The sequence below is a fragment of the Brachypodium distachyon genome, chromosome 1, assembly GCF_000005505.3.
Source record: "Brachypodium distachyon strain Bd21 chromosome 1, Brachypodium_distachyon_v3.0, whole genome shotgun sequence".
In the NCBI taxonomy this organism is placed as follows: Eukaryota; Viridiplantae; Streptophyta; class Magnoliopsida; order Poales; family Poaceae; genus Brachypodium; species Brachypodium distachyon.
In genome coordinates, this window is record NC_016131.3 from 64,895,033 (window position 1) to 64,911,686 (window position 16,654).

At 44.8% G+C, this 16,654-nt stretch overlaps 1 protein-coding gene across 1 annotated transcript; it reads left to right on the plus strand.

Moving 5' to 3' along the window:
* Positions 1 to 9,690: 9,690 nt before the first annotated feature.
* Positions 9,691 to 10,805, plus strand: LOC100843229 (LOB domain-containing protein 1). Its single transcript, XM_003561693.3, has 2 exons — positions 9,691 to 10,089; positions 10,183 to 10,805. The coding sequence occupies exons 1-2, from the start codon at positions 9,799 to 9,801 to the stop codon at positions 10,531 to 10,533; spliced, it is 642 nt and encodes a 213-aa protein (XP_003561741.1). The 5' UTR covers positions 9,691 to 9,798; the 3' UTR covers positions 10,534 to 10,805.
* Positions 10,806 to 16,654: the final 5,849 nt, after the last annotated feature.

Here is a 16,654-nt window from a genome sequence, read left to right on the forward strand (position 1 = left end):
TACGTACGCCTATGTCAGGTATTCATGCCTGCGTTCGTTTTTGCGTGTGTCGGTGGCAGAGTGATCGCGTCATTTTTTGTTTGTGGCAACTGACCGAGGGACGATGATCTAATTGGGGCTATAGAATCGATAAGATAAGCACCAGCGACCTCACTCGATCCCTACCTAAGGTGGTTGCCGATGTGGCCTTTCCGCTTTCTTGTTCGGTGATGGGTTCCAGTTGGTGTCATCATTTGACCGACCCCTCCCTCCCTCCCTCCCGCGCGCGTGGACAAACAACACGCTGCAGTATACGAATAATTACACGCTACCTGCGGTACTTTGTTCACGTGACAGCACAAAAATGGACTGCGGAGCGAAAGCATATATACGGTGTAAATTTTATAGGGCTCCCTTTTCCCCGATATGGAATTTTCAACATTTCTCTCTTTTTGATGCTCGTTGTGAACCGAACGTTCGCTCGTCACACTCGCACGTGGGCATTTTTTTTTCCGTGAACATCTCGTTGGCACTAAGTCCAAATCCAACAATCGCTTTTTGTGTGCCGTTTCTCTCAAGCTCGAATGAATGCCGGTTGGGGATGGGATGGGGGGCCTCTAGCTGCCGCACTCTCTCCATTCCTGTGTCTTGGTCTCTTGGACATGAAGCAAGACATTGGACATTTGGTTTGGGATGGGACCCCTCACCCCCTCCACCTAAACATTTTCCAGAACAAAAATAAAAGACAAATCGAACGAACAAAACACAAATTTTCGGTGAATTAATACGTGCTAGCTTGGTAGCCCCACCTGGCTGCACGGACCTGTGGGCGTCAATTCCTGTGAAGCACATGGAAACGACTCACCAAACCTAGCTCGTCCTATCGCACACGAAAAAACTGTACTACGGAGTGGTATTAAAAATTCGACCGCGTCGGCCATGCACACGTTAACAGAAACGTTTTCGTTCTCCTGCTGCAAGTATTTCCATTCTGTCGGTTGAAGCGAACTCTCGAGGAACCAGGCAAAGCAGCAGCAGCAGCGAGAATTTCAATTCAATCAACGAAGCCATGTATCCTACTTCTAATTGACTCGGGCGCGATTTCTTTAATTTCTCAAAGACCCTAACAAACAAAGGAAAAGAAAGAAGACAAAGCTAACCTTGCATTGCATACTAAATACTTAGTTCGGATTGGGATAGATGTATAGGGTATGAGCTGTTGTTTATGAGATTTCCTGCTGGTTCGGTGGCTCGATCGGTGCCCTCGTGGCTCATGCACCGACGGCTGGGCGCCCGTTTGTTGGTTGGGTCACAAGTTATCAACGACGACGTAAACACACGCAAATGCAGGTGTTCGAATTGAACCACAAGTACTTTCGTCTAATGCTAACCATCAGCATTCAGCCCTTTATGGAGCACGTAGTATTTCGCTTCTCCGCAGTTGCTGCTGCGCAAAACTTCGCCGATGTCATGCGAGAAGAACACACGGAATATGTACATCGATGGTCACTAATCGTTCACTGACGAGAGATACGTACTTACTGCGTCTAGAGGTGCAACATGTGATCCTCAGGGTACCCTTTGACATTATTTAGTTCAAACAAATAAACTACTCCCTCCGTTCTTAAATACCTGATGGCCAAAAATTTGCAGCTCTAGCTGCACCGTGTGAATCGATCGGCCATCTTGACTTTTGCAAGAGATTATGTGAACTGAGGCGAGGAGTTTGGCCGGCCGCAGACCTGCGGGCTGCGGTTGGAGCGTCGTTGGCCGTCAATTTAGCGAGTGTTTTGTCTGCATTGTGCCGTGGCGGGCGCGTGGTCGTACGTAATTGTTAAGCGCGAAAACTTTAAGCGTTCGGTGTCCCACGCTACGTTTTACCTACTGCTCCCCCGCTGTTTAGTGTACCCAACTGTCGGAAAGAATAGAATTGTTTGCTATACTCCGTAGTGGTATGGATCGATCTGGTCCAAAATCTCACTTATTTATCGGTATATATGTCTTATAAACCGGGAAATTAATAAAGTCATACGAAGCACAACTAAACTCACAATACTATAGATACCCACCCAGCCACCCTGACATGTGCAAATGATGTTCAACTCTAACAAACGGGGAGACACTTAAAGAACTTTTGAGAGAAAAAGATAGTACCGCTACTTTATTTAAAACCCCTCTTTCCTTTTGCTAAAAGATTGGTTAAGCATGGTGCAAACACCGGTCTCCCTGCAACAGCAGAATAATGTACTAGCTGAAAGTAAGCTATCTCCACTTGCAGCTGCTGAGCTTTAAATATTCTCCACTTGACTGTACCGAATGCACAACTACTAGGGAAGTAGGGAGTACAAAGGACCCGCAAATGTTAAATTTGCTCCGGATTTGAGCTTACGTGGGCTAGGCTTTTGTATGTGAAAGGGAGATTTGATCTGCTAGTTGCTTCGTCTGGACGGGCTGGTGCTGCATAGGACCGATGGGCCATGGTTAGCGGGCTGCAGTTTTTCAATGGGCCAAAAAGAAAAGGAGAGCTGATGGGTTTCTCTGAAGAAGAGAGGTCGTGCGTGAAGGAGAATGAACAATGCACACTCCAGGATCTTTTTTTTTACAGCAAAAAGCCTCTTTATTTAGCCGTGGTAACCAGTGTTACATCATTTAACAGAAGAGGGATTAACCGGGGGGAGGAGAGTGAGACCGAGTCCCAACCGGCGAGAACTTGGCCTGACGGGCAAGCTCATGAGCAACAGAGTTGGTGTTCCTACTACAGTGAGTGATCTGCGCATTGCCAAACTCCTTCAACAAAGCGAAGCATCCTTCAAAAATTGCATTAGCCGAGCTATAAACCCGCTCTCCCCTGTTCAGCGCTCAACAACCTCCAGGTTATCACAATTGATAATTATCCTCTGGCAGCCCTGAGAGATCGCGAGCTCCAGGCCTAACTGAACAGCCGTAACTTCAGCAGACACCACATCCGTCACCAGAGGAAGCCTGCCATTAGCAGCAACAATAAACTCCCCACTGGAGTCCCTGATAACAGCACCTATAGTTCCACTTAATTCATCCATAGAGAAGCTAGCGTCTACGTTAATTATGACAATCAGCTGGTGGTTTCAACCACATCTCTTCTTTTCTGATAGCACTAGGGAGACTAGCAATGCTGAAATTTTACACCAAACTCGAGATAGCAAAAACTGAACTCGTAATGCTGAGAGTTGGTTCATCATGAACTCGAGATAGCACACTCCAGGATGCATCTGAACTCGTAATGCTGAGAGTTGATGCCGCACATGTGTATGCATTCTCGGTACTTTCTCATGCAATTCGGCTCTGACTTTGACTTTTGCACCAAACATCTGGACCGTACAAATTGCACGTGGCGTCTTCTTGTTAACAGCACAACTAAGCTGACATTGTCCGTTTCAATCATCATAGCAGAGTAGTGGATCCCAGCCTTATCAGAGATGAACTCCACTGGTAGAAAAGGAAACGTCGATCGGCACACAGCACCATGGACCACCCGTTCATACAGAAGTCAACCTGAAAGAAGAAAAAATGTGTCACAACTACTCCAGCTTTCCAGTTTCCATTTTACTCGGTACTCCTATGTCCAGCAGGTGTACATGTTGCTCTGCTCCATCAGTGAAGCCACTTTCAGGGGGCGCCAGCTACCGAGCTAGATCGTGCTGTCGCATTCAGCAAATGTCCATGCATGGCAATAGTCTAGCAGGGGATGGGGTCTTTAAAGTGGAAGCAGATCTTGCCGTGTTTGATGCTTGTGCTCTGTTTGTTTGGGCTGTGGCTGTGGCTTGGCTGTGCTGTGAAACCTGCTGTGCTGGAAAAACGGCTGCGTTCAACATTGGTCGTTTGGCAACACAACGGTAGCTTTGAGCTGAGAGAATGTCTGAAATGCCCCTACGATAAATAGTAGTGTTGTAACTTGTTGATTCTATCCGTTTAAACGCTAATTTGAGTAGCAGTGAATGAATTAACATATCTGAGTAGTAACGAATAATTTAACATATATTAATAAATAAATATATTTTACTATGACATCGGATAAACCTGCTATGTCTACGTGCAAAGTAGCATTAAGCACATCTTGCACATAATCACACACGCATATCAGTAGCTTAGATGCACAGGGGCACATACACACACTTACACACCACGCAACACATGCACCCGTCCACGCACGCACACAACAGAAGACAGCACGTAGACATAGCAGGAAGCACGCCGGCGCACGCATGCACACATGGGATGGCGACGAAGGTGGGCGGTGGAGGTCTAGCAGGTCGGGTGCTGAAGCTCGACTGCTCAACGGGTCGCACGTACTGGAGAAAGCCAGGAGCCCAGCGGCACAGCGAGGAGGGCAAGCGCGGCGAGGTGAGGGCAGGCGAGCTCACTGCAGCGCTGGGGAGAGTCAGCGCGACGTCTCCCGGCGGGATGTCAGGCAGCGGCGGCAGAACAAGCTCGGTTGGGCTCTATTATGGGAAGAGATCAAAGGAAGAGAGAGAAATAACAGTTTGGGTATTTTGACTCGGCGGTGGCAGTTTGGCTGCTATTTTCACGAAGTATCCGGTAGCCGGACGCGTAGATTATCAAAAGCTGCGGAAGTACCTTCTACACGTACTTTTATCCATATAACTAAAAGCATCTTCGGGCTTTGGTCAAAGAGTCTGTCCAAATCTTTATTTGTTTGGACTTCAGCTTTTTTCCGTGAAAAGCTGATCTAAAAGCCGAAACAAACGGAGCCTTAGACAGATAGAGTTGTTTTTTTAGATGATCAGGGGCTCGCCCCCCGATCCCAACTTTTTTCATTGAGACCCATTGTGGGGCCAAAATCGCAGCTGTAGCATAACAAGTTTGTGTCGCAAAAGATCAAAAGCTATTTCCTCGCTAAACCTATCTTTCTAGCAAAAGCAGCTATGGAGTTCATTAAGGACGACGTCGGCGAATTCAGCGAGCCTCGCAGGATCGAGGAAGATCTTGGGAGCATCGCCATCTTCTTCTTCTTCATGGGGGACGGCTGCGGAGAGGAGCCACCAGCGTCCAGTGGGGAGGTCGGGCTCAGGAGGGGCGCCTGGCGAGCATCCACGCGCAGAGGAGACTGGTGCGTGTCGGAGATCTTCAACTCGGCGTAGTCTCCAAGGAGCGTGTTGTCAGGCCTTGACGCCAGCGAGCAGACTCTACCTCTAGTAGAGCTGAAAGCCGCTAGCGCCAGCCCAAGAGAGGGGGTGCCTTCAGCACCGAGCGGAGGAGGGAGCAGAAACCCTCGACCTGTTCCAAAACCTCCAGCTTGCAGATAATCTTCCATTTCTAGAGTGTTCGGAGGATAAGCCACCACAATTGGTTAGAGCTTATCCAAACAGCATTATCAGAAATAAAGCTATTTCTAAATTTTCAGATACACCAAAGAATAGCAACACATATAGAATTCAAAGCTCCATGCTTCTTGTGAGAAATCCATAATCTGGCAATGGATTCTAGATCAGCCCCCAGCTGTTTATGAAATGGAGGGAAACTGTTTGCCAAATAATTTTAGCAACTACACATTCAAAAAAGAGATGTTGAACAGTTTCATTTTCAGCACAGAAAACACAGCTCTCTGGTTTCTCTATATGTCTTTTCTTCAGGTTATCTTTGGTCATAATCTTATTATGGGAGACCAGCCACAGAAAAACCTGAACTCTGGGTGGTACAGGGATTGACCAAAGAGAGAGCTAGAAGAATACTGACCTGAAGCAGTGTACTGCTAGATAAGAGAATCTGTGTCCTCTCTAAGCATTATGCTACAAGCAATCTGTTTTAAGGCATACCAAGATTCCATCATGGTTCGGGAAAAGGTTCTTCTAAAAGTAAGTTTCAGATTTTGTCCATCCCAAACGTCAGCAATGATGGCATTACATTCATTGCAGATAATATAAAAAGGCCAAAACTGTACTGCAAGAGAAGAGGTACCAAATCAAGTATCTTCCCAGAACTTGATTTTGGTTCCATCTCTAACAACCCACCTATAGCCAAATCTGGCAGCTTTGGTGGCCCACATCACTCCTTTCCAGAAGTACTGTGAGACACCATAAGTTTTGCTACAAAAGATATTGGGAGTGGTCCCATATTTGTTATCAACTATTGTTCTCCAGATCTTTCCTTCACTAGAGATGTATCTTTTGACCCATAAAGTTAGGAGGAAAAGGTTAAGATTCTGGAGATCAGGGACACCTGGTCCACCAAACACCTTTTTCATACTAACTAGTGACCAGTTGGCCAGGTGGAGCTTCCTGTGCCCCTCAAAATCATTCCAGAGGCAGTGAGCCATTTGGGTGTTTATCAGGTGCAGGGCCCACTTGGAGAATTTAAAGAAGCAAGTAAATGGGTATGCTAGCTAGACAGGATTTGATCAATACCAGTCTGCTTGCATAAGAAGTTTGCCTGCATAAGAAAAAAGTTTTCCTCTCCAGCCAGCAATCCTCTTAATGATCTTATCTACTAGAGGTTGTAGATAGATAGACTTGTTTTCGTTGCCAGCGGCAACTGTTCATGTATTCACGAGGGCACCAATGCACTATTTTTTACTTCCTTCGTTCCATAACTCTTGTCGAAATATTACATGTATTTAGACACTTTTTACGAATAGATACATCTAGTTTTGAGCAAATTTGAGACAAGAATTATGAAACGGAGCGAGTATTTATTTTCTCACTAGGTCAGTCAATCCACAAGCTCGTCCATATGAAAGCTAGGCGTTGCAATGAAACCAGTTTATTCTCGATTAGGTAGATCAGGTCTCAAGCAACTTAGGATTGACAATACTCGCCACACAATAGCTTGGACTGATGATACTCTGAGTCCACTTCTTCAGACTCAGTGGGCAGAAGTACCATTGTGCTTACTCCTGTAGCCTCTGAAAGTTATAGTCTTACTTAACTCTTGTTTTTGCCAGGTTTTGAATAGTTGGAAGTTATTACCATTGTGCCTTTTCTTCATCATTTGCAGTCTCCAAACAAGTCAAATCAGTGCAAACTTTCAATACAACAACTGAGTGAAAACCTAGGAACATTTTGACACAGTTTGTCATACTGAATTACAACTTCTAAAAGGATCTTCCACAATGTACAACTGTATACTAAATTCCCGACACTTATTATGGATTGGAGGGAGTAGTAAAAAGTGAAGGTCAAATGTGTTGTAAGGCAGTGACTAGAAATCAGGTCGCTTTGTGAACTGAGCCTAGCCTCATGTCGTCTGGTTATTTGTGGTGAAATCAGCCCACTCAGGTTCAAGTCCCAGACTTGACGTGGGTGTCACGTTTCTCTGGATTATTACAAAATTTAACCGGCGCTATTCTTATAGTCTGTGCTCCGTACGTCTTTTTTGCTGAACCATACATCTTTTTCCTACCTTGGTATATGGCATGCAGTTCTGTATGTTTCAAAAAAAGAAATACTGAATAACACCCTCCACGTGTTCCAGCATTTTGGCAAGTAATAAGATGGCACTACCTAATTGGATAAAACCATAGTTATAGAGATCCAAACCAGCCAATTTAGAAAGAGGGGGAGTGTAAAATGGACATTCGAGCCTATCCAATATTATCCTAATCCCGTATATAAGATACTCCCTTCATTTTACAAAGGTTGGCGTATTTTGTTTCGTTAAGACAAGACTTTGACCGATGAAAACTTCGTTGAAATGTATTTTTTCATACATGAAATTTATATCGATGCATTCGTCTTTAAAAGTTCTTTCTAATGATCATGGTTTCGTAACATATAAATTACATATTGATAGAGTAATTTTTGTTCAAAAACTTGTCTTAACGAAACAAAATACGCGAACCTTTGTACAAAGGAGGGAGTATTGTATTACTAACATTAAGTGGTTTAGGATTGAGAAAGTATCCAATAAAAAAAATCCAAGGATGAGCCTTTGGATTTCCTAGCCGGCCGATTATCCAACTCTCACCTGCTGCCATCCGAGTTTTGATAGAATTTTATTACACATGGATATTATCTTTCTTTGTAGAGTAAAATACATCAATAGTTCATAAATTTGGAGTGAATAAACTGATTAGACCACGAACTCAAAAAACGGACAGATAAACCATAAATTCGGATTTGTGATATAGTTTAGTCCAAATGGGAAGGCTAAGAGTGGACACGTGGCCGCCACGTCAGACTAAGCTAGGTTTTCTCAGAGTTTTTTCTGTTGCAAAAAACAACCATCTTATATTTTGAAACAGACGGAGTAAAATATAAGTCAGCGTTACTACTTAACGGTTGTTTCGCAAAGGTATAAATTACTGCAAATGGAGAATGGAAGCTACTGGTGTGGTGTAGTGTACTGCGCCTACAAATGCCTAACTGGCTAGCAAATGCATGACCCCTTCAAGACCACGAGGCAATTTAAAAAACGGCAAACTATGTTGACTAGTTGTACTTTTGCTTGTACTGGGCTACCTAACTGCGCCCTCGCCTGTCATGTGCTTGGAAAATGGTCTCCTTCTTTGAACATACAATGATGGAAAACTAACCCTGTCTTATATAACTAACTAAATTCCTGTTCTTTTTCCAGGAACAATGCTGCAAATTCAGAATGATTTGATACGTGGTTTGGAAGATACCGGAAAAATGGTCACGAAGCTCCACATCTGACAAAAGTGGAAGATGCAGAGAAGTCCATGTCGGTCAACAGCATCTCTAGATAGTAGAAAAGTCCTCCCGACCGTTTGACTCGATGACGCTGCCTTTTGCATGCCATGAAGACTTTTGATATGGAATATCTCCAGCAAAATCGGAGCCTTGTACATGCACGCGAGAAATGCATTAATTGCAGAGGTGAACTCCTCGATCGGTAATCAAATCATACTCGTCCGTAACATAACATATTAAGTGATTTAAGTTTGTCCAAATATGAATGTATCTATGACTAAAAAACGTTAAATAAATATAACAAAAAATTATTTAATATGAGACGGAGGAAGTAATCTACTGTAGTTTCGTGGTGATCACGGCAGACCAGCTGCCAAGCACATCCTCTCTTTTGGGTCAGTTCCAGCGTGAGCCGTCAGGTTAGACCTGGGTGGCTAGAGTAGTATATTTGAGAGATATTGTTTTTAGCTTTGCACTTCAAGGAACACTAGAGATATGTACCACAGTACCAGCAAGAAGATAATCCGCACGGTCAAATGAGAAGAGTCATTGCAAATGCTTGGTTTTTAAGACATAGATATATTCATATTTGAACAAATTTGAGTCACTTAATATGGGACGGAGGAAGTAGTTAATTAAGCACATTTTTTGGAAAGATTTGACGGCTGACGACCTTGTCTCTGCTCTGCCCTGTTTATGACATATACTCCTCGCGCTTCAGTCTTGGATGGGCGGGAAAGCGGCTAAGACAAGCCGGTGAACGTTCTCTAAATAATTTTTCCGAAATTAACTAAGCAGCATGTCGATTACAAGTTGTCACCATCCATTCTAGCCTTCCAAAACCTGCCAAACTTGGCCCAGCAAGAACTCTGGTGCGTACGTTCTCCAGTTACCAGCAAAACAGTAACTGATTTGCTGTCAAGTAGTACGAAGAAATTTGTTTTCCTAGCTACGTTCCACAAAGACGTCGTCCCGCTCTCGCCATATCTCCACGTACCGCGCGCGTCCGGCATCCTCTATATATATCCCGATGTATACTCGCTCCGTCTCAATCAGGAAGTTTAACTCACATCCATCGATCTCGCCGCCGCCGCGTCTAAACTCTCCTCCTCACTGCTCCTTAACCCCCGGTTGGCCGGCCGGTACGGTTACGTACATGTATTAAACATCGGTCATGGAGTACAGCAACGAGGCCACGAACACGGCGGCGCCGCGAAGGCCTTCCATGTCGCCGCCGTCGTCGAGGCCGGTGTCGTCGTCATGCTCGCCGCCGCCCCCTGCAGTGTTCCCGCTGGCGTCGTCGTCGCCGACCGTGGTGCTGAGCCCGTGCGCGGCGTGCAAGCTGCTCCGCCGCCGCTGCGCCGACGGCTGCATGCTCGCGCCCTACTTCCCCCCGACGGACCCCGCCAAGTTCACCACCGCCCACCGCGTCTTCGGCGCCAGCAACATCATCAAGCTCCTCCAGGTACTACTTAATTTCCCATTACACGCTCCCAAAATACACGCTACTAGAATTACTAAATGTGCTGATGAATGATGATGCGATTGTGAATCTCAGGAATTGCCGGAGAGCGCGCGGGCGGACGCGGTGAGCAGCATGGTGTACGAGGCGGAGGCGCGGCTGCGGGACCCGGTGTACGGGTGCGCGGGGGCGGTGTGCCGGCTGCAGGAGGAGGCCAACGACCTCAAGGTGCGCCTGGCGCGCGCGCAGGCCGATCTCCTCAGCGTCCAGGCGCAGCACGCCAACCTCCTCGCCCTCGTCTGCGTCGAGCTTGCCCGCTATCAGCAGCCGCATCCGTCGCCGCCTCCACTCGTCGACGACGGCCTGGATCACGGCGCGATGTACCAGTCACTCTATGATTCGGACCTCGACCTGGCGGCGTGGGAAGAGACCCGGCTCTGGACCTGATCGATCACCGTAGCATGCCGGCTTGCCGGTCGGCCAGTTTACGAGCTAGTAGTACTGGCATGGAGTTATAGTACTTAGACTAGTTACGCTCGTCGGAGGTACGATATATATGTCGATATTTTACCACCCGAGTGACACTCGTGTGGTCTCGTGTCCGCCCATGTGCAACCGTCACGATTACGCGGTACACGGCAGATACTCCTATATATAGGATACAACATATGTTCTTGAATTCAATTCAAATATTGTGATAGACATACATGCATGCATCATTCAGTTCCGGTACACACGAAATGTTGACGAATTAATATATTGGTACCTCCAGAACGTATAATATCAGCTGGGTTAATTAATCAGCTGGCCATTGCTGAGCCTGAGTTTTTGCTATCGCCAAACGAAACGATTGGTCCAACAATGCTACGATACCAGCCTAACACTCGACTACCGTACGGTACTACAAGTACTGGTGCCTGGTGGTCGGCGGCTCAAATGTAAGTACGTACGTACCAAACTCGAACGAACGTTTCAGTTGCGAGCTTAGAAAATCAACACACGCGCGCACATATAAGAACTGAAAAAGTCACCCACGATGCGGTCGAAGAGAGAGTATGTGACTGAATAACAACTCGTTGTTTTGTGTGGAACGTCCGAGCGTGTGCAACATCCCACCTGACAGGTGTAAAACCACTCGGCACGCGCGTGAAACGATGCTCCCGTGCTGCCATGCATGAATGGACGGGACTCACCATCACAGCGGACGGAGCCCAAAAGAGACCAAAAGCAGGCTGCCGAACTCTATCTCCAATCTCTACCTGGACCGTCTTAATTAACTAGCGGTTTTATACCAAGTCTCTGCTCTGATCGTTTCGCGGTCATCGTCGTCGGCTATTTTTTGAACTAACAGTTAGTAGGTTGTAATTTATTGGGAGTGACTATTTTTTGGTCGACTATTTATCCATCCAATCAAGATTTTCTCATCATTTATATTCGGATGAGTTTCACACGAATCTCAGTGATTGAATCGGACGTTTGTTAGCATCGATTTAGAAATAATTATTTTTCGGTCGCTTTACAAAATAGCAAAACCGTAATTTCTTTGTGTATGCTTTGCTGTCATCGTTTACTACTCCTACTTACAGTACAGTATAGCTAGTAGCCTGCTGGTGTAGAATTAGCGTGCATGGGTTGTCCAAATCATGCCGCATGGATCCAAACATCTCTTGGCTCCGCATGCAGAATGTCTAATGCAGACCCCACAAACGTCCAGACTTGTTCCCTACCTGTTGGAATTTTGATGGCAGGCGATGGCTGATAGAGTATTGATTGACGAGGCGAAAGAGTAACCATATATTTTATTCGTCCCGTGTCGTTTTTCTACGGCTCTTGCTAATTCTCATATGTCCGAATCTTTTTATGATCTCTCTCTCTCTCTTCTGATGATGCTCTGGCCTTTGGTCTAACCGGTGCAGCCTCGCAACAAGTCCTCAATGGCAGGTACGGTAGGGGGGCCATGTTGTATCATCTACCGAGAATGTTGGAATCGTCCTTGTATATGTCCTCTTTTATTTTCCATCCTACCCTGTAAATTGCTGGTTTTGCCTCGTTTCGACAAAATGTTTGGTGTGGTGGCTGATTTTTGGCCGCCGTAATCCCCTTAAAAGAGACGGAGGGAGTATAATATTTGAAGATGCAACTTGACAGAGAGAAAGACTATCACAAGAGTTTGCAAGAAGTTATACTCCATGTTACAGTTTTTATGAAATTTAGAAAATGTGCATATCCTAACAAATCTCTTTCAGCAATACTGCAGGCCAAACAGTAACCTGTAATTTTTCTCACAGGAACGGATTTTCTCCATTCCTTTTCTCTAAAATTTCCCTTCTTGCGGTGTATCTTGTGCGGTTAAAACACCTAACGTTTCTTTGCATGTGTCCAGTCCTACTAGTACCTATCCAACACGTGTGAGCGACGTCGGCATGGTCTATTTTGCGTGTCTTCTATCATGGATGCACAAAGAGAAAAGTTCATTTTTTTTCATCTCTCATCTATTGTTAAAGTGTAGGTTTCATTTTTTTTAGTGCGAACTTCAGTCCTCAACTGCTACTAATTAATACAATAATTACCCGGTTTTAGGAGTGGCGGGATGAAGTTCACAAAAAAAGAAAAATTAAGGGACGAAACATGATAGAATGGCGGGACGAAAAATACATTTATCTCGCTCACAGAGACGGGATGAGTCTCAATATCCCTCTATGACCGACCTTGTTATGGTATACCCGCATCCAACTTCTCTCGCTCGATCTGATAAGCTGCTTGTTTTTTTTCTTTTGTCAAAGATAAATCATCTTATCTCTATTACTAATTTACCAGTAAAATCAGAAGTCATAAAAAATTTCATCCAACCGACTAAATCCAACGTCTCGTATTCTTCCAACAACTAGCATGGTGTCCCAGTTTAAGGATCCGCGGCGATCTCATCTGCCACCAACCACACCGGCCAAGCCGCCGATCCCTGCCTCCTCCATCCACTGCTCAGGTGACGGGAGGGGGTGGGGACCCCGGTGCTTCGGCTCCCGCCTGTAGTTAGTGTTTTTCTTGGGGTGTTGCTTCCATGGAGGAGACGACGCCGCGTCGGAATAATTTGCCTCTGCTTTTCCTCCATCTTGGCGTCGCTTCAACCGGTGGCGTCGAGGGGCAGGTAGCCCGGTCGTCTCGCCGATCTCTGGATTCGGTGAGATTCGTGTCTGGTGGTTGTCGGTCGGCACTCTCACGGGTGGCGATCATGTCGTCTGTTGTTGTTGTGTTTGCTTCCTTGCAATTGGACGAGTGGATGATGGTAGGCGATGGTGTTCCTCTTCTTCAACTGCGTCGGATGAAGTTGATGGCGTCAAGTTCTGGTGACCACAGGGAAGATCCTCGGCCGACGTGCCACAAAGTTTCGGTCTCGTCGCTTGCGGCGACCCTGTTCATCGGCTCATAAAGCATCCTTGTATGCGATGGTGCTCTCACAGATCTGGGTTTGACAGCTGTTCGCCTCTTTTTGTGGCGCCGCCGGCAACAGACGCTGGTGGACAACGTTTCAGCGAGACACAAGTTACTTTGTGCAAAGTTGCTTGATAAGCATGTTTGTGCCATGCCGTGACCATATGTGTAATCTCTGCAAGTGGATTGTCTAATGAAATATATGGTTACTTCAAAAAAAAAACTAGCACGGTGTCCCGCGCAATTGCGCGGAAAACATCTCTACATGTCGTATCCGGTGAAAACTCCATAAAAATAATGTGTAAAATTTTCAAAAAAATCCTATAAAAAATCCACATGTTGGAGGTGTGGTGCTCTACAAACGTGGGAAATTTCAAGTTGAAAATGAAATACATTTGGAAGAAATTAAAAAGAAAAATATACAAACGAATAGTGTCATAACTGAAGGCCCATTATTCATGCTGAATTTGTTTTTTTCGCTGTTAACAAATGCAATTGAGTTTGGACTTGAAATTTTACACACATGTAAAACATCATTTGTCTAACATATGATTATTTTTGGAGAATTTTTTGATCTTTTTCCGATGAATTTTCAAAGCTTTCACTATAGAGGTGGTTTTCACTAGATATTTTTCCTAACTACTTTGGCTCACATATATACTACTCCCTTCGATCTATAATAAGTGTCTCAGCTTTAGTATAACTTTGTACCGTACTAAGTTAGTAGAAAATTTAGACACTTATTATGGATCGGAGGAAGTATTACTATATTATTTCAAAAAACATCAAGTCAGTAATAGAAAGAGAAGATAGGTTGTTCGTGAGATGGAGCGCACATGCATGTATACATGTTCTGCTCCATCTGTATGTAGCCTCATCACCCTATGTTTCCACACGTATTGCCACAGAAAGAAAGAAAATCCACGCAAATTTTCGATCGATGGATTGCAATATTGATCTAGGTATTCATCGCAAAACAAATATTGCTCTAGGTAAGAAAATCCAATCTAGTGGCCACTGTTAATATACAGATGGTGCCTAAATATCCATCTGTATATAGCTTCAGAGCCCTATGTTTTCATGCGTGTTGCGATAGAAAGAAAGATTATCCAGGCAAAATTTCGATCGATGGATTGCAACATTGATCTACGTACATAAGAAAATCCATTCTAGTGGTCATTGTTAATATACAGATGGTGCCTAAATATCCATCTGTATATAGCTTCAGAACCCTATGTTTCCACGCATGCTGCGATAGAAAGAAAGAAAATCCACGCAAAATTTTGATCGGTGGATTGCAACATTGATCTAGGTAAGAAAATCCAATATAGTGGCTGCTGTTACACGGATGGTGCGTAAATAAAGTTTTTTCTGACAAATTTTCAATTTTTTTCAGATGAGTTTGTTTTTAACTTCTGAATTTTTGATGAAATACTTTCTATTTTTCTTAAGAACTTTCAATTTTGTTTGATGGGATTCCATATTTTACTTTCAGTTTTTTTTAAAAAGTTTTACTTTCAAATTTTTGGCGACATACTTTTTTTTTCTTGCTTTCACAAATTTAAATGGACTTTTTTTTTCTTTTTCCGAAAAGAGGAATGCCCCGGCCTCTGCATCAATTGATGCACACGGCCAAATTTATTACGAAGTTTGCAGTCATAGTACAGTTCAAGCATCACACAAAGTGAAAGTAAAAATCAGCCAGCGGAAAAGCAAGAAAATGGACTATATCGTGTTGTAGCAGGCTGGCCTGCTTTGATTTCAACCTCTTTCTAAAATAATTGTTGTTCTTCTTGCCTTTTGGGGCTTCCGGTGGACTGATTCCAGCCATCCACGTCCACCTGGATCGGCCACGTCTAGAAACTTAAAACAGTTTATGATCAACTCCGCTCAAGCCAAATCGGTACGTTAAAATAGTTTTGAGATATACCTTCTCCGTTCAGTAAAAAATGTCTGAGATATATCTTCTCCGTCCAGTAAAAAATGTCTCAAGTTTTTAAATATTTAGATGTGTCTAGACATGACTTAGTGTATAGATGCATTCAAATTTAGTTAAAGTTGTGACGTCCTTTGTTGGATGGAGAGACATCTAAGAGACGGGTTTTTATGCTAGAGATACTCTTATACGTCGATCTATTATGCCCTAAAAGAAGACATCGGTCTACGGAGTATTAACTAAGCCGAAAAGAATTGCTCACTTAATCAAGAAAAGAAACGTATCGTAGACTCGTAGCTGCTCAGCACGGGGTAGACCTCATCGATAACCGCTTCCGAAACCGGCGACCTCCACTTCGCAATGAACGGTCAGAGCCTCAGAGGAGGTCCAGAGGGTCGAGGGCTGAGATCCAGGGCACGGCATGCCCTGCGCCCCAATATCTACCATTCATTCAAATCGGACGGTCAGCAGCAGGCAGCGAATTTTTTTCTTTCTTTTTAGCAGAAGAGGCAGCGATTCACCATGCTGGTTGACTCCTTGCTCTGTCATCTTCTTCACGGGGCCGCAGACTCTGTCATCTCCTTCACTGGGCCGCCCTGCCTCTGACAAGCGCGCCAAGTCGCACAAGGCAGCCACTGAGGGACGGACAATACGCCGTTGACATTCTATTTCCACCCAAATCCTGAAGATTGACAGACCCTGCTCTCTTCGGTTTTTGCTCCCCACGGCCAGCTCACTTTAGTCTATGATTTTTTGGAGCTGGGCAGTTCGGACGGCAAGCATAGCGTCCCAGGGAAGATTCCGATATAAAATTAAAAGAAACAAAGCGAACAAGTAACCGAAAGAAAAGACCATGTTTAAAGAGTAACAAGCAAGAAAAAACAAACATCACCCACCTGTATGCTACCGAATATTCGTTTATTGATGTCCTTCGCGCCCACCTTAGAAAAGAATATTGTCAGATACCAGATGCTCGTCTGATGATTTCATCCTTCCTGTGCCCTCCTGGCTAACAGTAAATTCACGAAACTATCAATGAACAAAACTGGACGACATGTAGGCAAACCAAACCCTTTACCTCCTGGGCTTGGCTTCCTGGCCAAGCGTTTTTCCAGGGCTGTTGGCACGCGGCACAGGAATGCAAAGGGGTGGGCACAATTGCAGTGGCGGCCAGGCAGATGCCAGCATCTCCTTCTCCAGAAG

Bases quoted from the DNA above. Each gene is read 5' to 3' on its own strand.
- LOC100843229 (XM_003561693.3), top strand. From the start codon at position 9,799: ATGGAGTACAGCAACGAGGCCACGAACACGGCGGCGCCGCGAAGGCCT. The intron at 10,090-10,182 runs GTACTACTTAAT...TGTGAATCTCAG, and splicing joins ACATCATCAAGCTCCTCCAG to GAATTGCCGGAGAGCGCGCG.